Source organism: Halichoerus grypus, chromosome 5, assembly GCF_964656455.1.
Source record: "Halichoerus grypus chromosome 5, mHalGry1.hap1.1, whole genome shotgun sequence".
NCBI lineage: Eukaryota > Metazoa > Chordata > Mammalia > Carnivora > Phocidae > Halichoerus > Halichoerus grypus.
In genome coordinates this window covers 109,492,073-109,519,703 of record NC_135716.1, presented here as the reverse complement: position 1 = coordinate 109,519,703, position 27,631 = coordinate 109,492,073, and the positions used below count along the sequence as shown (strand labels likewise).

Sequence of the window (27,631 nt, the reverse complement as noted above, 5' to 3'; positions counted from 1 at the left end):
GTTTATGTAGTCTCTATCCTACAGACTCCTCGCAGAAGTCACTTTGAGACCGTGAAGACCTAGCATTGTACCTGACATCCAAACACTTAATAAAACTAAAAAAAATTTAACTCTTTACTTACAGAATTCTATGATAAAGGCAACTTAGCAATACAGATACTATACTATTATACATGCTAAAACCTACTACAGTTTTTTTTTTTTAAGATTTTATTTATTTGCGAGAGAGAATGAGAGACAGCATGAGAGGGAGGAGGGTCAGAGGGAGAAGCAGATTCCCTGCTGAGCAGGGAGCCCGATGTGGGACTCGATCCCGGGACTCCAGGATCATGACCTGAGCCAAAGGCGTCGCTTAACCAACTGAGCCACCCAGGCGCCCTGCACACAGATTTTCAAAGATCTGTTCATACTTAGACCAGAAACCTCAATTAAAAAAAAAAATAAAATTTACACAAAATATTGTTAAAAATCGCACGTTCAAGTTCTCAAGCTATTCCTTGTCCTAGGAATATTAAAGAGGCCAGTCAGCCAATTAAGGAGAAGAACACAGCTGGAAAGAAGAGGAGATTAGGTGTCATTTTTCTTCTCATTACACAGGTGAAAATGCCACCAAGACGCAGACAACTCCCAGGGGGATGGAGACCATGACGCACTTGCAACCAACTGATGCAGCGTCCATGGAAATGGGAATGAACACAGAAACATTTGCTTCTGTAAAACATGATTAGGTTCCATTAGTGAAATAAATAGTCTGATGATGTTTTTGTTATGGAGCGGCCCTTCAAGTTCTAGTTCCACAGGTGAACCCTCTCCCGGACCCTCACCACCAAGAGGCGCAGACAGATGATTCCACTCATCACTGTGTCCTTTAGTGAGACAGCAGTCCTTGATACGCATTTTCCTCTCAAGTTCGGGAAATGACGCTATTCCTCTGGCAGAATAATGGATAATTTATTTAAGCTGTAGATTTACTTAACCAGAATTATAAATGGAAATTCATTGAGTTTACATTGAAATAAGTAAGACAACTAACACTGCGCAATATAGCCAGGATCAAAATTACTTAATATATCATGGAAATTTCACTCTGATTTGTTTAAAAATCGCTCTTCCCAGTATGGTACTGGCACAAAAACAGACACATAGATCAATGGAACAGAATAGAGAGCCCAGAAATGGACCCTCAACTCTATGGTCAACTAATCTTCGACAAAGCACGAAAGAATGTCCAGTGGAAAAAAGACAGTCTCTTCAACAAATGGTGTTGGGAAAATTGGACAGCCACATGCAGAAGGATGAAACTGGACCATTTCCTTACACCACACACAAAAATAGACTCAAAATGGATGAAAGACCTAAATGTGAGACAGGAATCCATCAAAATCCTTGAGAACACAGGCAGCAACCTCTTCGACCTCAGCCGCAGCAACTTCTTCCTAGACACATCGCCAAAGGCAAGGGAAGCAACTATTCGGACTTCATCAAGATAAAAAGCTTTTGCACAGCAAAGCAAAACAAACAAAAGCACAGTCAACAAAACCAAAAGACAAATGACAGAATGGGAGAAGATATTTGCAAATGACATATCAGATAAAGGGCTAGTATCCAAAATCTATAAAGAACTTTTCAAACTCAACACCCAAAGAACTAATCCAATTAAGAAATGGGCAGAAGACATGAACAGACATTTCTGCAAAGACGACATCCAAACGGCCAACAGACACATGAAAAAGTGCTCAACATCACTCAGCATCAGGGAAATAGAAAATCAAACCTCAATGAGATACCACCTCACACCAGTCAGAATGGCTAAAATTAACAAGTCAGGAAAGGACAGATGTTGGCGGGGATGCGGAGAAAGGGGAACCCTCCTACACTGTTCGTGGGAATGCAAGCTGGTGCAGCCACTCTGGAAAACAGTATGGAGGTTCCTCAAAAAGTTGAAAATAGAGCTACCTTACGACCCAGCAATTGCACTACTGGGTATTTACCCCAAAGATACAAATATAGTGATCCAAAGGGACATGTGCACCCCGATGTTTATAGCAACAATGTCCACAATAGCCAAACTATGGAAAGAGCCCAGATGTCCATCAACAGATGAATGGATAAAGAAGATGTGGTATATATATACAATGGAATATTATGCAGCCATCAAAAAAAACCCAAAATCTTGCCATTTGCAACGAAGTGGATGGAACCAGAGGGTATTATGCTAAGCGAAATAAGTCCATCAGAGAAAGATAAGTATCATATGATCTCACTGATATGAGGATTTTGAGAAACAAGACAGAGGATCATAAGGGAAGGGAGGGAAAAATGAAACAAGACAAAACCAGAGAGGGAGACAAACCATTAAGAGGCTCTTAATCTCAGGCAACAACAAAGGAGGGTTGCTGGAGTGGAGGGGAGTGGGAGGGATGGGGTGGCTGGGTGATAGACATTGGGGAGGGTATGTGCTATGGTGAGTGCTGTGAATTGTATAAGACTGTTGAATCGCAGACCTGTACCCCTGAAATAAATATTATATGTTAATAAAATTTTTTTTAAAAATCGCTCTTCCAAGTTATTTATAAACATCATTTTCTTCACTCTTCCCCAAGATTTGATCTTCCCAAGCCACTTTCTCAGAGTTTCTGCCCAAGTGCACAGCGGCCCCCTTCTTCTCAGCCATGCCTCTTCCCCGCCCCCCCGCGCCAACACCACTGAACACCACTTCTCCAGCGCCCTGCCCCCCCCCCAGGCAGGCACACTTCCCAGTGACTTAGGTACCCTGACTGGGTACACCTGCTGCGAGCTCTTCACTAAAGCTCACCAACATCCCCCTTGCCGAATATGATCATACATTCAAGAGGTGAAGAAAATGAAGACAGAAAAAGGCCTCTGGGGCACTGGGGCCAGGTGACTGCCCTCCTGCCTGTCCTGCTCCCACCCTGCTGGCATCTTCATTGCCCGCCCCCTCCTCCCCTGCTGGGGCTGACGCTAGGGCCAAGTGTGGCGTCAGCATTCTGCCCTTCCTGCCCTCCCCCCTCACTTCTCGGAACGAAGAACAACAGTGTGGAGTCACCCTCTGGATGAAAGGCAGCTCAATCCTGTCTAGCTGCATGACTGTTCTTTTGGATTTCTAAAATAACACTTGTTTAAAAAAATAATAAATGGTACAGAAGTATGTAGAGTGCATTTTCAATGGGGGTGATCCTGCCCCCCTCAAAGGGGTGAAAATAGGTTCTCATGGTGGGCGGTGAAAACCCCTGGAGACGTTACAAGAATCTGTGACCCTCCCCAACAAACTATTCCTTTGTACTAAATGTGGTGGGAGTCAGGAAGCAATTAGGAAAAACTTCTACAGACTTTCTTTGGGAAAGGGATGATGGAAACAAGGTTGAGAAGCACTGAGACCATGAAAACGCACAAGTCTCTCTTCACCTGCCCGTCCCCGCCCCCCCACCATCCCATTCCCTTCCCAGAGATAAGCACCTGTCTTCTGCCACTTCTTCCATGGGCACACATACATTAGAGTGAGTCACGTATAAAACAGCACGAGAATCAGAGAGCCTCACGAGCACAAGCCCGGAGGGCCTACGCTTCGTAGCAGTAGAGAGGCACCCGATCAGATGAGAGCCTGCTGGTTGCCAACAGGCATCCCTCCCAGGCACTGAGGTCTGAGAAGTTCCCCCAGCAGAATCAGAGCAGGGAGGGACATCGAGCTTCAAAACCATCTCAACAAGAGATCCCAAAGTGCAGTTCCTGCCCTGCTTTATGGTGCTTCCTCGCATAAGCAGGGAGCACTCAGCCGAAGTGCAATGTAGTGAAAAGGTGGGGGTGCACCCAGCATGAGGGGCGGTGATTATATAGATATGTACAAGAACTGTCTGAGGGCCCTACTTATGCCCAGGGATGTTCTAGAATCTACTAAAGAATGAAGACGTGTCTTTCCCATATACTCCCCACACTGTATTCTTATCACAGTGCGTGGTAAAACCTGGAAGCAGACAATTCCAAATCACTAGGCTCCCTGTTGCACGCCACCAAGATAATCCAGCATTACCCCAAACCCTCTAAGTACAATCATATTCAAAGCAGTTCCCCTCTCTTTCAGATGTTCCTGTGTTGTGGATTTTTAAATTTTTTTTTTTTAAGATTTTATTTACTTATTTGAGAAAGAGGGAGCATGAGCAGAGGGAGGGGCAGAGGGAGACAAGCAAACTACCCACCCAGTGGGGAGCCTGCCGCTGAGGCCCAAGCCCAGGACCCTGAGATCATGACCCAAGCTGAAGTCAGATGCTTAACTAACTGAGCGACCAGGCAGCCCCACCTTTTAAAAGAGAGAGTGAGTCTTAAGCAGACTGAGGGTGGAGCCCAACTCAGGGCTCAATCCTACCACCCTGAGATCACAACCTGAGACAAAAACAAGAGTTGGACACTTAATCGACTGAGCCACCCAGGCGCCCCATGGGTTCTTCCGTCAGCGTCCTTCTCCATTACTCCTTCTGTCTGTCATTCAAGTGGCTACTACATACATACCAGTTAGCTTCAAAGGCAAAGTCTCTGCCCTGAAAAGCTTACATTCTATTGGAAGAAGACAAACACCTATTAAAGATTTTATTTATTTATTTATTTGTGAGAGAGAGCGCACGCATGTAAGCAGAGGGAAGGAGGGACAAGCAGACTCTACACTGAGCATGGAGCCCCATGCGGGGGCCCGATCCCAAGACCCTAAGATCATGACCTGAGCCGAAATCAAGAGTCGGATGCCCAGCTGACTAAGCCACCCAGGTGCCCCAACAAATACCTATTAAGGTGTGTTAAGACATTTGCAAAATAATAGTAATAGTAGTAGTAGTAGTAGTAATAATAATAATAATAAAAATAATGTAGAGTATTTAAAATAAAGAATAGAGGGGAGCCTGGTTGGCTCAGTTGGTGGGGCATGCAACTCCTGATCTCAGGGTTGTGGGTTTGAGCCCCACACGTTGGGTGTAGAGATGACTTAAAAATAAAACCATAAAATAAAGAACAGAATCCACTGGGACCACCACTGTCCTAATATAAGGACCAAATAGATTTCCATCTGAAATACCATGATGCCTCTTCCCTTCTTATTATCTGCCATTCTTGATACCTCATGCAAGACAATGAACAGGCTCTAACATTTTCTTACCTACCCCCCCACACACCTTTGCAAATTTTTAAAGTATTCATTCACATTATAGATACAACAAACAAGATCACAGGCCTTGAAGTCAAACTTTAAAAACTTCCCAAAACTGTGTTCCCAATTCTAGTATGATCTAAGTCAGTAACCTAATCCTGATGACCCCATTTCTCACAGGTAGTCTTCCTTCCCAGACCACTGTGAGCATGAAGCCTGCTCCACAGGTAAAGAAGGACGCATCTCAATGCCTGACACATCTGAGTTAATGCTCTCCTTTTATATGGGCTTGAGTGCAGAGGTACAAAGCTTTCTATTAACCAAACCCCACCACAACCTGTTCACTTTATTGTCTACAATTCAAAAAGTTCCACTGGGACTCATCTGGGATACTGCCAATCACCACTCATCTCAAAGCTCACTCCTGCCTGTCTTTGCATCCCAAATTCCCATTCTTTCTCAGATTATTGCTGATGAAAAGAATGAAGTAACTACTTTTTAAAAAGCAGAAATTCTTTCTTATGGGGGATAGAGGTGGGAATTCGAGAGAAAATCCCTTTACACTTGGGATAAGAAGGTCAAGGTAGATTGCATGACTTCCTCAAGGTCACTATAGAATCTGAGACTCATTCTATGGTGTGAACTGTGTTTAGATCTGATGGGGAATGATTATATATTCCAGAGATATGGAAAACCATATTTGCCTCAGGTAAACAGGAGGGACACCTACGAGCTTCCCCCCACCCCCCATCATTTATGTTTACAACGGAAACTCTGGAACTCAAAGTTAACATCCTTGCTGGTGAGCTTCTTACAGATAACACAGAAAGTTTCAACCTTGTGCTCTATGTTGCTCTGCTGTGCTTTATCCAAATGAACCTTTGTGAGCAGACTGCCATCCAGCTTCACGTGGATCCTCTTGCCTACAATTTTGCTTGGGAAAACCAAGTCCTCCAGGACTGCATCACGCGCAGCTATCAAAGCGCAGATCCTGGGACACTTTTGCTCGTTTTTTGTATGGCTTTTTTCAAGTTGGCTGAGGCAGAATTCTCCTCTGAGCCTTAAAGACAACATGCTTCCCAGTGAACTTTTTCTCCAATTCAAAGACTAGCCAGACTTGGATTTTCTGGAAAGATTTCAGTTGAGGAATGGGAACAAAGATGGTAAGAACCTTCCAACCACCGCCAACTTCAGTTTTCTTGGCTGCTGTTATATTCATCTCCCATAGCTGGGCTCGGAGGCCCGAGTTCCTCTCCAACTCAAGGAGAGCCTGGACTCCAGCTCATCCAGCTTCTTGCCATTGGGCCTCATGATCATGCTGGAACTGAACATGGCCTTCTCCTCGGTGAGAGCCCTGGCCTAGGAAGAGCCTACGAGCATTTTCAAGTCGGGTCCTTTTCTCAAAGGGACAACCGGACCTTCAGATCAATGTATCAGCATATGGCACCAGCACAATTTTTTCTCTCCAAATACGTATACTCAAATAAATACAAAGACATTATGACTCAATGTGCCAATACCATGAAACTGACAAAGTTTTTGAAATAACCTAAGAGGAGTTGGGCCAGTGCCTAAAGCAAACAGCATAACTAATAAATGATTAAGAAAATGCAGAAAAAACAGAATGTCAATTTTGTCTTCTCTATCTAGAAACTGACCTTCAGACCACAGTTTAGAATATACACAGTTCAAAGTTGGACTGTGAACCCAAAAAACAAATAATCCTGTAAAAAAATGGACAGAAGACATGAGCAGACATTGCTCCAAAGACATCCAGATGGCCAACAGACACATGAAAAGATGCTCAACATCAGTCATCGTCAGCGAAATGCTAATTAAAGCTACCATGAGATACCACCTCACACTGGTCAGAATGGCAAAAATCAAAAACACAAGAAACAAGAACTGTTGGCGAGGATGTGGAGAAAGGGGAACCCTCTTACACTGTTGGTGGGCATGCAAACAGGTGCAGCCACTCTGGAAGTTCCTCAAAAGTTAAAAATAGAGCGACCCTATGATCCAGTAATTGCACTACTGGATATTTACCCAAAAAATACAAAAACACTAATTCAAAGAGATACATGCACCCCCATGTTTATAGCAGCATTATTTACCATAGACAAATTATGGAAGCAGCCCGTGTACATCCATAGATGAATGGATAAAGAAGTGGTTGGGTGCCTGGGTGGCTTAGTTGCTTGAGCGTCTCGTCTTCAGCTCAGGTCATGATCTCAGGGTCCTGGGATCAAACCCCACATCAGGCTCCCTGGCTCAGTGGGGAGCCTGCTTCTCCCTCTCCCTCCACCTGCTGCTCCCCCTGCTTATGCTCTGTCAAATAAATAAAATCTTTAAAAAAAAAAGTGGTGTGTGTGTGTGTGTGTGTGTATCATGGAATATTATTCAGCCATAAAAAAGAATGAAATCTTGCCATTTGCAATGATACAGATGGAGCTAGAGAGTATTAGGCTAAGTGAAATAGGTCAGTCAGAGAAAAACAAATACCATATAACTTAACTGTGTGAAACAAACAAACAAAAAGAGCGAAAGACACAATCCAAAAAAACAAACTCTTAACTATGGAGAACTGACAGTTACCTGAGGGGGGGCGGGGGATGTTGAATCACTATATCGCACACCTGAAACTAATATAACACTGTATGTTAACTATCCTGGAATTAAAATTATAAAAATAATAATAAAATGAAGACATCTAAAAAAGTAAATAAATAAAACTGGACTTTGAAGTTTCAAATCTCAACAAGTAGGAGTAAGCCTAGAGGCTGGATTCCCAGAAGAACCTAGACTCAGAAAGGACGATGAACAAAGATGCACCTGTTAAACAGCTCAGTTTGTGAGAAACCTCGATAAACCCAAGTAACAGGAACCTAGATGTGGGTCCACTGCTTCCTGACCCCCACGCAAAAGGCAAGGGCCCCTCTATTACAGGCTGAAGAGCCTGCTGCTGTCATGCTACAGTGGACTCCTGGAGCGAGGGTGTGCAGGGACCTGGGGGGGGGGGCGAGGGGGTTGCCGAGGCGAGGCAGTCATCCATCACCAGGAGCCAGCATACCTACGGCAAGCCACATCCAACATGCCTATGTCCTCTCCTTGGGGGCAGGACGGGCTTTAGTCCTGTACCCCTAGCGCGCATGCCTGGGGCATCTGGCCCACAGTGGGTATTCAATAAATGATTTTTCATCCACTGACAGTAGTACCCAACTAGAAAAATGCTACAGATTTAAAGATCTATCTTGTTTCCGAAAGGCATCTGCATTTGAATGCTGCTGGTTTTTAGAGGCGCCACATCTCCCTGATCTACCAATCTAGTAATCTTAGATGGATCACTAGGGACATATTTGTTTTACCTTCTCATAAAAGTCCCTATGTCTATGGCACTCCTTATGTCCAGTGTAGTAACTCTAGAAGTAGGGCCTGGTCAGAAGCAACAACCATGCCCACTGTGCCGATCTATGTCAAGGAAGGAGGAGCTCCCACTGATATGTACCTTGAGGCTTAGATTTAGATCTGTTCTCTTCTGGGTTATATATATATATATAAATATTTAAGATTTATTTATTTGAGAGAGAGAGCACAAGCAGGAGGGGCAGGGGGAGAAGGAGAGAGGATCTCAAGCAGACTCCACGCTGAGCGCAGAGACTGACACAGGGCTCAATCTCAGACCCTGAGATCAGGACCTGAGCCAAATCAGGGTCGGATGCTCGAAAGACTGCATCCAAGTCTCTTCTGTTTTGGTAACAAATTAACAACTGACAACCTGGAAACTGTTAGACATACTTATTAAACTTAATGGAAAGTTAAATTGGGAATAGCTCAAAAGAAACAAAGTTCAGATTCAGAAAATCATAGCTTAATAAATTATTCCAGATATACATAAAATCCTGCAGCAAGTTCTAGAACTAACTAGTCATGCATACTCAAGAAGTAAACAACTCTATCTAAAAAAGCTAATGCTGGGGCGCCTGGGTGGTTCGGTCATTAAGTGTCTGCCTTCGGCTCAGGTCATGATCCCAGGGTCCTGGGATCGAATCCCACATCGGGCTCCCTGCTCTGCGGGAAGCCTGCTTCTCCCTCTCCCACTCCCCCTGCTTGTGTTCCTGCTCTCGCTCTCTCTCTCTCTGGCAAATAAACAAATAAAATCTTTAAAAAGAAAAAGCTAACACTGTCTTGTTCTGCACAGGTATACAATTCTTTATAAAATACTACTGCTTCACAGACCTGTACCTCTGAAACAAATAATACATTATATGTTAAAAAAAACAAAAAAAACAAAAAAAAGATAGTAGGAAGGGAAAAATGAAGGGGGGGGACATCGGAGGGGGAGACGAACCATGAGAGACTATGGACTCTGAGAAACAAACTGAGGGTTCTAGAGGGGAGGGGGCTGGGGGGATGGGTTAGCCCGGTGATGGGTGTTAAGGAGGGCACATATTGCATGGAGCACTGGGTGCAATACGCAAACAATGAATCATGGAACACTACATCAAAAACTAATGATGTACTATATGATAACTAACATAACATAATAAAATAAAATTTTAAAAAATTTAAAAAATATTTAAAAAAATAAAAAAATAAAATATTGTTTGTCTTATGTGCTTGATAACAACAGCTCTCTATGAGGTAACCAAGGAGAGGATTATTTAAATAAAATGAGTGTGAGAGGAGTATGTGAAGTAGAAAACCTTATGCAATCATCATCGCCCTTACTTTTATAAAGACGGAAAACCAACTTGCCAAAGCAAGGATTACAATCCCTTGACATGAAGGTGCCTCATCTAACTCATCACAGTGATCAAAACAGAATGAGGCAGTGTTCTGTCGTCAAAGGAGTTAGTTAATAATCCCACTGGACCCTAGCAGGTTAAACAATATCCGTGGCATTACTGTGATCAGTTCTGAGTGCTGCACTCTAAGAGGGCCACTGACAAACTGACATCAGTTTCTAGAAGAGGCAAACTGAATGGAAAAAAATCATCCACAGCCCATAAGGAGAGACTGGTCAGCCAGGAGTGGCTCTATATAACCTAGAAGGGACTGTGGGGACAAGAGAAGAAACAGGCTAGCACCATCTGAATTTCTAGATGAAAGTCCTATAGCGGTACCTGGCTGGCTCAGTCAGTGGAGCACACAACTCTTGATCTAGGGGTTGTGAGTTCAAGCCCCACACCTGGGTGTGGAGATTACTTAAAAATAAAAATCTTAGGGCGCCTGGGTGGCTCAGTTGGTTGGGCGACTGCCTTCAGCTCAGGTCATGATCCTGGAGTCCCGGGATCGAGTCCCGCATCGGGCTCCCTGCTCGGCAGGGAGTCTGCTTCTCCCTCTGACCCTCCCCCCTCTCATGCTCTATCTCATTCTCTCTCTCAAATAAATAAATAAAATCTTTAAAAATAAAATAAAATAAAATAAAAATAAAAATCTTTAAAAAAAAAAGTCCTATAGAAAAGGAAGTCCATCTATTCTGAATGGCACATTGGAGATTCTACTAGGGAGACGTACTGGATGCATGCAGGAATGGAGAGAGCGCACGGGAGTGCCAGCCAAGCACAGGCACGGGAGACCCACGAGAAAGCCTGCTGGAGAACATTCTCTAGCTTCGGAAGGAGGCTGGCTGGGTCTTGAATTTGATGTTGCTGCAGAAATCCTGCTGAAAGGGGACTGTCCCCGAAGCCCCACGGGCAAAGTAGATAAAAACAGAGATGCTCCTCTGCGCTTTGTTTCTACGATTTGAGGCTCCGCCTGGCTCCCCGATCCTCAGACGTGCAGGCCTCGGGCGTTTTTACTGCCATCTACAACTCCAGGCACTTGCGTCCTCAGTGGGCATCCAGATGCCTCCTCCATAACCCGTGAGTCGGCACGTGGACAGCCTGAAAAGTTGTCCTTTGTTTCTCTAATCACAAGGGACATCATGGCAGTGACCTTTCCATAGCTTTGGAATGCACACTCACTCCTCATCAGTGATATAGCAAGTTTGCTTCGGAGGGTGGGTCTTGTGACCTGAGGGGGCATGAAATCCACCTCCAAGGCCCCAAGTGTACACTGCACTTGCAAAGGAACTGGCCTCTCCTGACCCGGGAAATGCCGTCTGCTCCCGCATGGCTGACCACATTCATCCAAGTGCTCCCAGCTGCCTACCCCAAAGATGAGTCAAGCACACATCACCCCCTCCCTCTGAGCTCCCAATGGGCCATGGGCCGGAAAGGGGGCCGAGGAGAAGCAGCACGCCAGGCTTTCAGGCAGCCTTCGGTATATCGGGAGGTCCTGTTGGGGGCCCAGCTAGATCTCAGATCATGAATGCCTTTTCCAACTACAGTCGAGTCTGTCCCTTTGAGAGAGCTGGCTTCATACCACCAGGGAAGAACAGAGCTCAAATACCTCACTTGAAACAGGCTAGATGCTGGCTAGTGAGCTGTCACAGGAGTCTTCCAGAGACGTTAACTGCAAGATACCGAGCCTTTTTCTCCCCAGTGAAAATTAGATATGAAATTTCCATCAAAAAGGATAGAATTTCACATATCCTCTTTTTAAAAAATTTTTATAACTTATATCATGAAATAGCAGATGAAGATACAGGACTTTCAACTTGTTGAGACCCTAACTAAGTAAAAAGGTTTTTGGTTCACTTTAATGGGGAGTACGAAAAAAAAATGAAGTCAAAAGTAAGGTTCAAACACCTTCATGTTACCAAGTCCTCCTACACAAAGACAGGATAGATACAAACTAGGGTCCCAGCTCCTTATACACTGAAATAAAAAAGGCAATAGTTACATGTGACCACGGTTCCCTTTTCCAGTCCTGAAGTCCAGGAGGCCCCTGGGATCAGGTCACATCTGGACAACAAGGCTACCTCCCCATTCTACCTGACCGTAGTGCAAGCTGAGAGCAGGGGAAGGAGACGACCAGCTCCTCGGGAAGCAGAGTGCGCACAAAGTCTCTTGGGGGCTAGGTCACGAAGGCATGCTAAAGACATCCAGGCACAAAAACAAAATAAACCCAACTTTGCATCCCTTCCTGATCAAGGGCCAAGGGAATGAGGAGAGCGAGCGCTACACAGGCTGCAAAGGGGCCTGGGCAGGACTCAGTGGAGAGAAGCAGCTGAATCCGCAGTGTATCCAGATCCTGGCCCATCCCCCCCTTCCCCCCTCCCGGCCCCCAGCCCCCTGCTGGCTGCACCCTGGGCACTCGCAGCTGCTCACAGCCCCGGGAAGACAAGGGCAGGAGCACAGTAACACCCTTCTTTCCCAGGAGAGGGCGAACCCAACAACAGCACGGGAGAGGTCTCCCCCACCTCAGTTGTTTCCTTGCCCTCTTCTGTGTTCCTTCCCCGCTTTCCACGGGAACCTTCTTCCCTCTCTTTCCTCGGTCCCACTCACCCTGCGTATTGAGCCCTCCCCCGTATTTGGTCCATCAGTGGGCACAGACCACCCCCCATCCTGTCTGAAACAAGTGCATCTTTTTTTTTTTTTCCGAGTATAGCTGACACGCAGTGTTACATAGTTTTAGGTGCCCAGCACAGTGATCCCACTGCTCTATACATTATGCTACGCTCACCACAACACGCACACATATATATTTTTAAGTAATCTCTACACCCATCCCGGGGTTTGAACTCACGACCCCAAGATCAAGAGTCGCACGCTCTTCCAACTGAGCCAGCCAGCCACCCCAACAGGCACATCTTTGATTAAATCCGCTGCCAACTTCCAACACTGTCCTGTTTCTCTTTCATTTCATGACAAACCTCTCCATTTAGTACTTCTTCCTAACACCTCTGGAAATTTGCTCTACTGAAGACCATCTCTCAAAAGGTCACCAGGGACCCCTCATAGCCAAATCCAGTTGTGTGTTTCTGCAGCACTCCAGAAAGCCCCTCCAATCTCACCTCCTGTGGCTTCTTGTTAAAGGACATCATCCCTGAGCTTCCCTCTCTGGCCTGCCTTCTCCCCCCCTTCCCCTTGAAAGCTGCCAATTCTCCCTGAGTTCTGGCTTCTGATTAAAATAGTGAAGAGCATGGGCTCCGGAAGCTGAATGCTCAGGTTGGAGTCCCAGCTCCACTGTGCCTCAGTTTCCTCACCTGTAAACCAGAGATCATTAACAGTGCTTACATCAGTTACATCAGAAAGCTGTTGGGAAGAATCAACGACTTAATTCATGTACACCATGAAGAAATCAATAAATGTCAACCCTTATCCTTCCATCTGTGCTCTGCTGGCCATTCCTGTCCAGATACCAAAAAGATTTCCTTCTTTAAATTAAATATATCATACAGAAAAATCACTTGACACTATTTGATAGCCATTTTTTTAAAAGATTTTATTTATTTATTTGACAGAGACACAGCGAGAGAGGGAACACAAGCAGGGGGAGTGAGAGAGGGAGAAGCAGGCTTCCCACAGAGCAGGGAGCCCGCTGCAGGACTCCATCCCAGGACCCCGGGATCATGACCTGAGCCGAAGGCAGATGCTTAATGACTGAGTCACCCCGGCATCCCTATTTTATAGTAATTTTGATAAGAAATCATTTTGATGCTGCCTAGGCTTTCTATTTTAAAAACCACTCATTATCAGGGCACCTGGGTGGCTCAGTTGTTAAGCATCTGCCTTCGGCTCAGGTCATGATCCCAGGGTCCTGGGATCGAGCCCCACATCGGGCTCCTTGCTCTGCAGGAAGCCTGCTTCTCCCTCTCCCACTCCCCCTGCTTGTGTTCCCTCTCTCGCTGTGTCTCTAGCTGTCAAATAAATAAAATCTTTAAAAAAAAAAATAAATAAATAAATAAATAAAAACCACTCATTATCTGGGGCGCCTGGGTGGCTCAGTCGGTTAAGCATATGCCTTCAACAAAGGTCATGATCCCAGGGTTCTGGGATCAAGCCCTGTGTTGGGCTCCCTGATCAGTGGGGAACCTGCCTTTCCCTCTCCCCGCTCTGGTGCTCACTCTCCCTCTCTCTCAGATAAATAAAATCTTAAAAAAAAGAAAAAACCTACTCATGAAATAATTTGTAAAAGAGATGCCCCCACCTCACTCTGCTGCCAACTCTCACCTGAGTGGTGGGGTGGCAGAGAGAGGAGGTGTCACAGATGTACGTGGCTCGTGACTTGATAATAATGAGCTAAAGCAAGTGACCTGAAGTTTGACAAGGCCACTCTGATATAGTTTTGTTCTGTTTTTGAACATCAAGAGGAGAACCACCTTCCCTTTCATACCTTTGGTGGGAAGTATAAACTGATTTTTCTAAAGAGCCATTTGATACTACCTATAACACTTTTAAATGTTAGGTCAAAAGTTATGCACTTTTCTACACAAGTACTTTTGAAGGAAATACCCACCAGAAGGAAGGTAATGAATAAACAACGGGGATCCATGCAATAGACTCTAATTCAGTTCTAAAATGGTCGACTGATATTCAGAGTTGCACAAATAGCTGGGTGGGGGTTAAGGGATACAGGATACTTTCACTACTTCTATATTCTGGTACCGTCTGCATCCTTCACAACAAACATTCCATTCACAAAATCAGAGTAAAAAGGGAAGAGGTTCTCATAGGCAAGGAAGATGGTGCCATACCGAGATGCCTTGTCGGAAAGTCACGGGCTCCACAGGGCTTTGGACCTGGGTCTGACTCCAAGGCTACGTCTTTTCCTCCATTGGATGTTCTCCTACCCCCACGCTCCTGAACAAGCCCAGACAGGAATTCTCTACCCTAGTCACAGAGCCGACAGCCCAGAAAGCTGTGCTGCTGCGGGAGGAGGACGAGCCCGCAGCCTTAGACTCTGCGTCTTCCCCTAGAGTCCTTCCAACTCCCGGAGAAGCAAGGGCGCATCCACCACCATCACCGTATAGACCGATGCACATGAACAGGCTGCAGAGCTCGAGGAAAAACGCTGATTCAAACCAGCCCATGGGGACTCTGCAGTCTCAGAGAGCGTCGCCGGTATGGTTCAAAAGTTCGTAATAGGGTATTTGGCAGAGATGGCTCAAACTAAAAACACTTTAACTCCTCCACTGGCCCTTATAAAAAGAGCCTCCTATGACAGGCGTGTTTTAGAAGGTGCTGTAGGTCGGAATGCAGGAAAGGGTGTCAACGGTGGAGCGGTCACTGGAAAGAGGAAAAGAAGAAAATTTAAAAAATCAAGCCCAGAGAGGAAGAAAGTTCAAAATGAAAGCCCGGCTGGCAAAGCACACGTGTGTGTGTGTGCACGCGTGTGTGTGTGCGTGTGTGTGTGTCTGAGGCGAGATGGGGCTGAGGGACTGATACAACCTACAGGTCGTGTGTGCGTGTGTGTGTGTGCACGTGTCTGTGCGTGTGTGTGCACGTGTGTGTGTGTCTGAGGCGAGGTGGGGCTGAGGGACTGATACAACCTACAGGTCGTGTGTGCGTGTGTGTGTGTGCACGTGTCTGCGTGTGTGTGCACGTGTGTGTGTGTCTGAGACGAGGTGGGGCTGAGGGACTGATACAACCTACAGGTGTGTGCGTGTCTGAGGCGAGGTGGGGCTGAGGGACTGATACAACCTACAGGTCGTGTGTGCGTGTGTGTGTGCGCGCGTGTGTGTGTCTGAGGCGAGGTGGGGCTGAGGGACTGATACAACCTACAGGTCGTGTGTGCGTGTGTGTGCGCGTGCGCACGTGTGTGTGCGTGTGTGTGTCTGAGGCGAGGTGGGGCTGAGGGACTGATACAACCTACAGGTCGTGTGTGCATGTGTGTGTGTGTGCGTGTGTGTGTGTCTGAGGCGAGGTGGGGCTGAGGGACTGATACAACCTACAGGTCTCTCAAGAAAGGTAAAGCAAAAGCAAAGACAATTGCCCTCCAGTCTTCAGAGCAGAGAATGGGCCCATTCAGGGGAAGGGATGTGGCCATATGTGAACTCTCGAGAAAGGCCCTGGAGCTCCAGCTTAGCTGCTAAAGGCCAAGGACGCGGACAAGCTCACAATGTGATGTTTAACGTAAGTATAATTTCTATACTTGATTAGAACTATGATTGCTGTTGCTATTTTTGCATTCAAAGTGGAATCACATGTTTGAATGAGGAGAGACTTACTACACATGGTATTGATTATTTTCTCTCCTATTTCCTCCCATGTGAAACAAAAGGAGGGAGGGAAAACTGCACTGAGGAAGCACACACTTGCTCTCCCCCCCCCAACCCCCCCCAGGGTGGAGGCTTGTGTAGCACCAAGCAGGCTGAGAGGCAGGGGACAATGAGGAAAGATCAGTGTCTAAACATTTGGGAAGGGGAAAGAAACAATGAAATCACAGCCGGCTCTGTGGAGCCACTCCACAACTAGGACCCCCCAGAAATTTGTGAGGGAGAAGAGGAAAATGGCCATAAATGCTTAGGTTGTGTCTCACCCAAAAGAGTCCTTCCAAGTCCAAAGACCTCCTGTTTTTTCTGCACTCCTGCCTCCAGTTCCCTGGCCTGCCCACTGCAGACTGCTGGGAGCATCACATCCTGAAGCTTCCCCTCCGCCGGAGGAGGATGTTGAAGAAGGTCCCTCCCTAGCTCACGGAGGAAAACTAAGTCTTCTGAGCTCACGGACTTAATTCACACAGGTCTAGGTGGAGCCTTCATCAGACCATTTAAAACGGAAGGCCTCCAGTGACAACCAAGATTTACACATGAAGAGACAGGGGCACCTGGCTGGCTCAGTCAGTGGAGCTGTGACTCTTGATCTCAGGGCTGTGAGTTCGAGCCTCACAGGTGTAGAGAGGACTTAAAAAAATAAAATCTTAAAAAAATAAACAGTCCACAGTCCACTGTGGAAGAATATGAGGCTTCTCTGAAACCAAGAAATGAAAGAGCTATCTTATCTTGTTTAAAAGAAACTAATCTCTTAAGAAGAAAAAGCCAAATAAGAACATGGCCTGAATGCAAAGCCTCTAGCTCCACACAGAAGTCCCTGGCTCTGAGGGCAAGGTGGACAGAACGAGAACAGGGCTAGAGGCCCTGGGATGTCACAGAGGGGGCACAGGCCGCCAGGGAAAGGAGTCTTGGGTAAGGACTCTAGGGGCAGATCCTATTCCTGACACAGAAGCGAAACCCAGAGATATTGCTTGGCACCGTAGTCCCTTATCTGCCAGATACAAACAGATTCCTGACTGAATGTCCAAGTCCTGGAGATAATCTGTCTAGAAGAGAAGCTCAGAACACAGGACTGAACCTAACCGGCAGGGAACCAGCCAGCAAAGTGGAACAATGGCTAACATTGACATAATGTGCACTTTTGGTTCCAGGCATGATGGATGCTAAACACTTTACGTGCATTGTCTACCTTACTTATTTCTCCCAACAACCCTATAAAAGGTAGGTATTCCCGTATCCTTATTTTACAGATGAGACACGGGTTACTTGCCCAAAGTGACCAAGTCAAGGGCAGAGCCAAAGATTCTAACCCAGACAGGCTCCACAGTCCATGTTCTTAGCCACTAGGTTCTACTTTCTCATGACAAGAACCTGGAGAAGATGAACGGACATCTTCAAGTTCACAAGGATTTCCCTGGTCATCTCTCTTCATAAAATTTGCAACATATTTTTATATTTTTTAGACTGATTGACATCTCCTCCCCCTCCCCAAACTGCATAAGCCTCAGGCCCCACAGACAGGCAGGATCTACTCTGGGCTCAGGAAATCCTTACCCAAAACCCGAGCACAAGTACATATGAGCAACAGCTAAGAGCCCTCCATGGCCAGGAATTCAGCGTTAAGCAGAGCCAACGCACGTGGAATATATGCTGTAGGAGTCTAATGCCTAGAATAAAATGAAACTCGCCAAAAAACTAAGGACAAGCCCCCTCCCACCCCCTAGTCGTACTGAGAAGGTGAGTAAAGCATTTTCTCATTCTCCTGGGTATAATGGTAACTGGCTGAAAAACCAAAACCATCCAATTGTGCTTCATTTTTTAAAAATGTTACAGATAATAACTGTGGTTCACAACACACTTTTAAGTGAAAACACTCACTAGCCGCCGTGACCCCAACCTGCAAGGGAAACAGTCTGGGGAGAAAGGATGCGCCTCTGGTCGATGACTGCAGCAGCAAGATCTTCCTCATCGTTTTTTTTTTTTTTTTTAGTAAGGTCTACACCCAGTGTGGGGCTCCAACTCATGACCCCAAGAGTCACACGCTCCACGGACTAAGCCAGCCAGGCGCACCGTCAAGCTTATTCTTGAAATCTAAAAAAGTGGATCGAGCCAGACAAATAATACAATTTCCAAGAAGGGAAGAGTGTAAAAAGCTGTGGGTTAGGGTGCCTGGGTGGCACAGTTGGTTGGCCATCCGACTTTTGGTTTTGGTTCAGGTCATGATCTCAGGGTGGTGACATCGAGCCCCACAGCGGACTCCGTGCTCAGCAGGGAGTCTGCTTGGGATTCTCTCTCTCTCCCTAAAATAAAAAAATTAAAAAATTAAAAAAAGCTGTGGGTCACAGGACAGTGAGCTTGATAATAATCTTCATTAAAATTCCAGAGTGAAGAAATTTCAGCATTTTTTTTAATGAGTTTTTTTTTTTAAAGATTTTATTTATTTATTTGAGAGAGAGAGAATGAGAGAGAGAGAGCACATGAGAGGGGGGAGGGTCAGAGGGAGAAGCAGACTCCCTGCTGAGCAGGGAGCCCGATATGGGACTCGATCCAGGGACTCCAGGATCATGACCTGAGCCGAAGGCAGTCGCTTAACCAACTGAGCCACCCAGGCGCCCCAAATTTCAGCATTTTAAAGAGGAAAGCATGGCACCCCTTCTCAAGTTAGCAAATGTATTTATTTTCTTTAACTGTTTTGGTCAAGATGGGGGGGAGGGGGAAGAGGGCATGTCCCACCCAGGTGAGCTAAATGACCACTTTGCAGGTGGTCTTTGGGACATGCTGGCATCCCGCAGAACCTTCCAGAGCGGACTTCTACTGTTCCTCCCTAATTTGGGAGTCTAAAGAAGAGCCTCAGGGGCAACCCTCTCCAGTCCCCTCCCTCCTCGGGAGCTCTGTAGTATCACTTTGCTATCACTCAATAAACCCTGCTTGGCACCTGAGTGGCTCAGTCGGTTAAGCGGTTAAGTGGTTAAGCGTCTGCCTTCGGCTCAGGTCATGATTCCAGGGTCCTGGGATAGAGCCCCATGTAGGGCTCTCTGCTCAGCGGGGTGCCTGCTTCTCTCTCTCCCTCTGCCGCTCCCCATGCTTGTGCTCTATCAAATAAATAAAATCTTTAAAAAAATAAATAAACCTTGCTTTGCTTCTCACCAAAAAAAAAAAAAAAAAAAAGCCTCAGCAACAACAAAGGAATTATCTTGGTAATAAATTTTCTAATGTAATATTAATAAAACAAACTGAAGAAAAACAAGCTGTAAAAAAATCACCTGATCCTTCCAAAATATCACACTGCACTACAAAATTCTTTTATGAAGAATACTCTAACAGGGTTGATTTCCAATTTTTAAAGATAGTAAAATCCACTCCTGATGGATAAATTCATTAAATCAACATATATTGAGCACCAACTACATGCCAAGTTATATTCTAAAATACAGATCTTGATATATCTCATCAATGAATAAGACCGGAACCCTTAGGGCTGGTGGAAAGAGACAATAAACAAAAGTTCTGAATTAAAAACCTATTTCTGTGGGAGCCTGGATGGCTCAGTAAGTAGAGCATGGACTCTTGATCTTAGGATCATGACTTCAAGCCCCACAATGGGTGTGGAGCAAAAAAATAAAAAATAAAAAGCTAAAGCTAAACTCATCTATGTTTTCACCATGATTCTGGTATTCTACTAGCAAAACAAGGCAGACCACGTTAGGGTACAACCACAGCTGGAGTCCATCACCCTGGGGTTCCCTTGATGAGGAACGCTCTTGGAGCAACTGCTTGTCCAAAGGCAGGCAGGCTGGCAGGACTCGTGGGACATTTGGTCCTATTTAATTATTACTATATGATTGTTTCACTTACTCTTCAGTGATTTACAATTTTAGTAATAAGTCTTCCAACATGGTTTTTAGCTGTTGAGGGCTGCCATTTTGTAACCAAGAAGATTCTGTGAAAAGTACTTTGCTCAAATCATACATTTCATGTGAGCAGGAAACGGTGAGAACACGCATTCCAATCCCATTCTACTTCTTAATAGTTCAGATAGACTCCCCCCTAAAAGCATCCTGAGGTTAAGATAATTTCAGCTCTACCCACTCCCCCCCCCAACTCATTTCCTCCACTTTCCCTGGGACCTCTCAGCTCCCTACCCCATTTGCTGTAAGACTGGTGAGGGCGTGCCTCCTTGCGTCCTCAACTTTACAAGGAACTACCCTGGGCCCAACATCTTGTTCAGAGCCAAGCATCAGGAGATGCTGTGTTTTCCTTGAGGGCCTGTCCTGTTTTCTCACAGCTTAAAGGGCACAGAGGTGTATTCCTTTTCATTCTAGTCCGCAAGATGCAGTCAAGGGTCTGGCTCACCCTGCAGAATACATGCAAGACCTTACTACTTTATGAGAGTCTACCTACCCCACCGAACTGTCTACACCAGCTTCTGTGCTGTCCCCGACCCTACTACTACTCTATTATGATCTCTGTAGATCCAAAGTTACTGACTCCTGTTGTTTAAAGATGTTCAGAGTCTATGCTGAAGGATTCTACTTTTTAGGCTGTTTTCAAACTTCTTGCCCATTAAAAAAAATAATGTTTGACATGTTTTGCCATGTATTATCATCTTGCCAAAAAAGTATCTTAAGCTTACAGATTTTTCCCTGAAATTTTACTAATTAAAAGTACTTAAGATCAGAGGCTTCCTCAATTCATTGATTAACTGCTTTCACAGCTGGAATATAAAAAGACCAAAGGCTTATTTAATAGAAATGGAATACTTACAGAGGCAGTGACAAGCCTAAGAAATAGATTACCAATTTTCTATTACTAAGAACTAATAGCTACAACATAGTCACTGAGGACTTACTACAAACACACATCTCAATGCAATGTTTAGGGGTGGTAACTATCATTCCCCCCATTTTACTGATTAGGAAACAAGGACAGAGATATCCACTAACTTGCCCAACACCATACAAGGTAGTAAGTGGCAGAGGGAGGACTAGAACCCATGTCTGCTCAACTCCAAGGTCCATTCCACACTGCTTCCTGAGGAGGTTTCTATTTCTTCCATTTTGTTACATGAAGTTTTAAGAGGGAGGGGGAAAAAAAAAGAACACCTTACATTTAAGCGACATATCAGTTATGCAATACATAAAGAAAAAGCAGGAAGAAATCAAAAGGTGTCCAAACCAAGCGATGTCAAAGTTCATGTTCCATATACCCACTCCACTGTTGGCTCTGTGTCCTCAACTGAAATGCAATATCTCACACAAAGGCCTAGCAAACATGGATATTCGATTTCCAAGCCCAGAACAGATGAGAACAGCGTTGTGTAAATAATCACAATGTCAAGAAGTGACAGGTGGACAGCAAAAGTGGGGAGGGTGAGGCAGACAAGAGTGACTTCACTAAGAATATCCCTAAGCACTTCACTAAGATACCACTTTTAGAATTAAAATTCTTAGAATATTCCAACTTTCTTCTGTGATCGTGAGTGAGCAAATCACAGCCTGTCTGAGCTTCACCATCCCGACCTGCAAATGATGTTGGGTAGCCCCAGCAATCCTTCCCACCTCACCGAGCTGCTGTGCTGTTAAGATCAAAAGACTTCCTATGAAAGGGTACTGTCTGAAGGGCCCATATAAATGAAGGGTGTTGTTAAAATTCGGCTTTGGTGCTTAAAGGAATAAACCCACAGTTACAGAAACCGAAAGCTATAATAACTTTCCAAAGGCTCTGAAAACTGAGGTTTTACTGTTTTTAAAAATGTATAATAATTACAGTGATCCAGCCTCAGTCTCTGCACTTCCTTCGTCGGTCTGCTCAATAAAAAGTAGGAAAAGGGCAGAAGCTGCTTCATTAGTCAGCAAAAAGAAACTAATACGGATATTAACATCCAAGAAAAATAAGTCACTTGAAGGACTGCCAAAGTTATCAGGACCTCATTTACAATGCAAAAGGTAGAGACTCAACTGCCGACGGCCAAGAATCACATGGGCGAATTAAAATTAATGTGCACAAGCCAGGCCAGGGTAACCCATCCAACAGTTTGGACTTGCCGATTTCCTCTGAAAAGAATCCTAAAGCTCCATGTGTAAGCCTTGGAAAGAACCGAACGATCAGACACAAACCACTTACTTTTCTGTCCTTTAAAAAAAAATGTCAGGAGACTGTTCTAATAAGGGCAACACACTTGACAAGGTAAAGGACCTCAACGTTCCAATTTTAGATTCGGGGACTAAAATCAACGCTTTGCTTCACCGACTGTGCAGAATTTATGAACAACTGAATTATGCTGCGCAGGCAACAGCAAGGGTGAGAAGAGACAGAACTCCCCCTTGGGGTTTGACAACGGCGCGCTCCATGGCCTCTCGACAATTCCCTCCACACCGCATACTCCCCCAGCGCTGGGATGTTACAGCGCCGACAATGGCTGCGTATTCTACCAGCGGTCGGGCGGTGCGGTGGCAACGCGGACAGGCTTCGGCTCCCGGGAGGTTAATGGGAACTAAACCGCAGCAGCCCTCCTTTGTGGCGCTTTGGCCAGAACAGCAGAAAGGAGACAATGAGCGTTCTGTGCGCAGTTCCGCGCCGATTGGCTGCGCTCTCCCCCCAGAAACCCCTGATGTCATGGGCTTGGAATGCAGGGAGGGAGGGAGGGAGGAAGGAAGGAGAGGATTTGGGGAGGGGGACGCCTCTCATCTCTTTCCCAGACCAAAAGTCCCAAAGATAAACCCAACGCATTCTTAGGCTGGGCAGTGGCAAAGCCGAGAGTTACCAAAGCCAAATCACTCCAAACTACAACCCGCCTCGGAAAATACACCCCAAACAAAAGCAACCCACGAAAATATCCTTGATATCGTTAAAGTCTAATGTACTACAAACTTCTGTTTTGTTTTGTTTTTTTTTAATCTCAACTCTACAGCAGATCTCACTCCCAAAGCGGCGCGCTCAGGCTTTCTGTGTTTTCTGCAGCAGGACAGCAGAAATCGGCCTCGAGGCACCGCGATTCGAAAACTGGGAAGGGTCCTGGGGTCCCTGGGGCCGGCGGACCGCTCAACGGTCCCCTCCCCGGGAAGAAGCAAGGAACAATGGGGGGCCCAGTTCGGCCACGTAACCGCCTAACTTCGCTTGTAGCTGAATTCGGCCAGGGGTTGGGGTGGGAGAAAACGCTGGGTCGGGCAGCTGCCCAGGCCCGGGCGCACGGCGGGGGCTGCGTGCTGGGTCCCCAGCCGCGCCGACGCGCCCCACCTAAGGGCGAATGACCAGGCAGGAGCGCCCCCTTCCCGGAGGGGCGCGTCCTGCAGCCACGGACTGGCTCCGGTAACTGCAGGCTGGCGCTGCGGGATCCCAGGAGCCCGGGAACTCACCGCCCGCCACCGGTCCCAGCCCGCGGCGCTGAACAAAGCCGGGAGAGCGCCCGGAGGCCGGCGCTTCGAGCCCGGGGACAGGACCCGGACGCGCCGCCGCTCTCGCGCCGCCCCGACGTCTCCTCCCTGCAAAGCCAGACGGCCAAGGCGCGCAGAGGCGAAGCGCGGCCCAGCGCCGCCCCAGTCCCAGGGACCCCCGGGCGGCGTCTAGCTTCCCACCCCTCGCCCAGGGCGTACCTTGTTCTTGACCTCGGCCGAGAGCCCGTAAGAAGGGCCCTTGTTGAAGTGGGTCATGGTGGTTAGGGCGGCGGGAAGAGGCTGCGCTCGGGTCTGGGGGTTTCTCGTACTCGGCTTCCCCGCTCCTGGCCCCGAGGAGTGGCCGCAGCGCGAGATGCTCGGAGCTCGCTCCCCTGGGCGGCGCAGGAGACGCCCAGAAGCGGCGGCGGGGCGCGGGCGGTGCCTCGGCGGCTCGGTCCGACTGGGTCCCGCAGAGCCTCCCGCTCCGCTGCCGAGTCCCCCACGAACTGCCCCCACGAACTGCCCCCACCTCCTCCCCCGGGCCTTCAGGGATTGGCCGACGGGCCGGGCCAATGGAGAGCCGCCTCCTCGCGCTGCTCCGACGAGGGGGCGGGCCGGCCAATTGAAGGGCCACGGGCGCCGCGCTCTCTCCCCGCGCGGGTCTCGGGCCCCCGCCCCGTCCTCACGCCACGGAGACCCGCGGCCAGGGGGCCCCTCCTCCGAGCTGGGCCGAGGGCTGGGCGGCGCGGGCGGCCCGCGGACTGGAGCCGGCCCAGCCCCGGCGTCGGGCGCTTGGGGGCTTCCCAGCGGCCCAGAATGCACGTCAACTTCCAGGCATCCGCCGCCGCCGCCCTCGGGGCTGGCGGAGGGAGGGAAGCCCACCCGGGTCTTTTCCCCGGCTCCCGGCCCACAGCGACTCTGATACGGGGCAGGGCTCCTCCACCCGCTGCTGGGAACACCACGAGCAGCCTCGGAGCCCCTGTGCCAGAGAAAGGGGGGGTCCTTCGACACCTGCTCCTTCCTCCCTACCTCGCAGCCTCCCACACCTGTTGGTCTGACCTCTACCCCGCTGCCGCCGCGGGAACAGCCAAGGCTTTTGGCCAAATTTGAGCTCACCCTGTCTTTAAACCTCTAAACGCAGTGAGGAAAAAACTGGGGACTGTGCCATGGCAAAGCCTGGGGCATTTCAAGTCCTTTTCTGGATTCGCACGGCTCCTTTTTACAAGCATCTGTATCCGGAGTTCAGCTAGTCCAAACACCCAGGTGGCTGTTGCTCTACTTTTTAAATTTTATTTTTAATCTAGAGGACTCTTTGATTGGAGACCTTTGAATAGAGATAAGTATCCTCCTTTGGGCCAGAAGCGGCCTCCATTCTTCCATGGTTCTGCTTCCTACCCACCACTTTCTTTCCTCCGATCTCCAAGTAATTTCGTACATAGGAGGAAGGGAGCATAACTTTGATCATTCGCCTGAGCTCCTAGCACTGTACCAGGCGTCTTCCAAACATTATCTCATTCACCCCTAGGAACAGCTAGTAGGTGGACATCATATCTGTTGGAGAGATGAGAAAAATGAAACTCAGAGACCTAAGTATCCAGGCCAAGGTCTGCCCATCTGCAAAACTTCACCTCTTGTCATCACTTTCCTGGGCACACCTAGGACATGTTTCCACCCCTGAGATCCTAGTAGAAGAGTTTTGTTTACCAAACCCCAGCTACTGTGCCAGAAGAGATCATGGAATCGGGAGGAGAGAAGCCAAACATCTTACCGCAGTTGAGCCATCCTGGAACAGGAATGAATAAGGCAACTTTAAGAGAAAATGCAGAAAACGGCTATGGACTTTGGAATGACTGGGGGTGGGGGGTGGGAAGATAGGGGAGGCTAATAGGGAGGAAAGTGAATGATTTATATGTGATTTGCTAATTTAGACAGGAGGCAGTAATGATAATTAGGTCATTCTTCCCACACAAATGACACAATTGACCCACAATTAGCGAGACAAGCGGTTTGGGCTGTTTTTCCAGTAGTGTGATAGTAGCCATGTGTCATCCACAAAACCTCACCCACTTTTCTTTTGAGTGTGAGAAGTGGTGGCCAGATTTGAGGTACAGTGGAGATGGAAAACATACAGTCACAATCATTTTAATCTACTTGAAGTTCATTCCTTATAGAACGTTCAAGAACTATGTTAAATTTTGTCATGACAAACTTACAGACATAAAGGTGAGTTTTGTTTAATGGGCGTTATTGTTTAATAGGTACAGAGTTGTAGTTTGGAATGATGAAAAAGCTCTGGAAATGGATAGCAATGATAGTCACAAAACATTGTAAGTATACTTAATGCCACTATCTACTTCAAAGTGGATTTTTTGTAACCCTTCCCTCTTTCTCTTCTTTGCTACCCTACCTGACCAAGCAACCACTGATAGGCTTTCTGTCTCTACATGTAGTGTGTGTTTCCTAGAATTTTACGTAAATGGAACCATACGTTGTGTATTCCATTTTAACTGGCTTCTTTCACTCAGCAAAATCACTCTGAAATTCATCCATGTTGTAGCATATATCAATAGTTCATCTCTTTTTACTGCTGAGTAGTGTTCTATGGTAAGGCTATAGCACAGTGTATATATCCATTCCCTTATTGAATATTTGAGTTTCCAGTTTTTCACTCTTGCAAATAAAGCTGTATGAACATTCACGTGCAAGTCTTTTATGGACCTATGCTTTTGTTTCTCATGGATAAATATGAGTGGAATGGCTGGATCATATGAGAGGTACCTATTTAATTTTTTAACAAATTGCTAAATTTTTCCAGAGTGATTGTACCATTTTGCATTTCCCATCAGCAGTATATAAGAGTTCCGGTTCCTCTATATCCTCACCAGCACTTGGTGTGATCAATCTTTTTAAGTTTAGCCATTCTAATAGGTGTGAAGTGGTATCTCATTGTAGTTTTAATTTTAATTAAATAAAATTAAATAAATTAATGTGCTTGTCATCTATGTATCTTTTTCGCCAAGTGTTTGTTCAGTCTTCTGCCCATATTTTGTGTTTTCTTTAATTTTTCCCTGCCAGGCTAGATTTAGAAAATCCTGACCAACTTCTACCAATAGGATGTGTCAGCAAATGCTCAAGTTTAAGTAAAATTTCACATTTCAAAATAGCCTCCAGGGTGTGTCCCAACAATCCTAAGTATTTTAGCTGGAAACGCCTTTAACATGCAGAACACTTTGAACTGAAATAAAGGCTCTTAAAGAGGTCAATGCTACCTTTCCAAATTCCTATTTTAAGCAGTTGCTGGGGAGTTGTAAGAAAAGATGCTTTCACAGATACAAATCTGTGGATCATATTGTCACGTATCTTGCCACCAGGACAATAGTAACAAATGTTTTGGAGGATACATCCTATAAATCCACAATGCAGGAGAATTACAGAGAACAGTTTTATTAAAGGCAGAGGGGACCCTAGAAGGGTCACAGGAGGCTAAGACTTCAGCACCTACTCTGTGCTAAGCACCATTAGAGATGTATTATGCGCAGTGAGATTGTATAATTTATTACCCAAATAGGGATGCTTTTGAGAGTGAAACATGGTACTACTAATATTTTTTGTCTCACACAATCCTGGTAAGTCTCCTGAATAGTTTTCCTTTTCACTCTCAAAAGTGTCCCTGTTTAGTTGATAAATTATATGGTCACCTCACTTATAGATATCACTCACAATAACCCTGTAATGGTAAATATTATCTATTCCCATTCACAATCAGAAACTAAGATTCAGTGAGAAAGGATATACAACTTGGCCAAAGTCAAATGCTAATGGAGAGCAGAATTGGGATTTGAAACCAGGCCTGCTTTAGGATTTCTCAAAAATCAACTTCCTAGATCCCTCAAGAATCTGAAATCACTCTTGCAAGGTACATCCGCTCTTTTTTTTTTTGGCTGCACTGCATGCCCTTTTGAGGAGTGCCTACCACTCAGTCCCCATGATGCTGTGAATCTGTCAGTC

The 27,631-nt window shown here is 46.4% G+C and overlaps 1 protein-coding gene and 1 pseudogene across 1 annotated transcript in view; both read right to left on the bottom strand.

Moving 5' to 3' along the window:
- CNN3 (calponin 3) overlaps positions 1-24,147 on the bottom strand; it is a 30,869-nt gene extending 6,722 nt beyond the window's left edge. The window contains exon 1 of the mRNA XM_036122690.2: positions 23,843-24,147. Within this exon, the coding sequence (XP_035978583.1) occupies positions 23,843-23,899 (57 nt within the window). The 5' untranslated portion in view covers positions 23,900-24,147. The remainder of the gene's footprint in view (positions 1-23,842) is intronic.
- LOC118554834 (small ribosomal subunit protein eS7 pseudogene) lies at positions 5,903-6,548 on the bottom strand (annotated as a pseudogene).
- Positions 24,148-27,631: the final 3,484 nt, after the last annotated feature.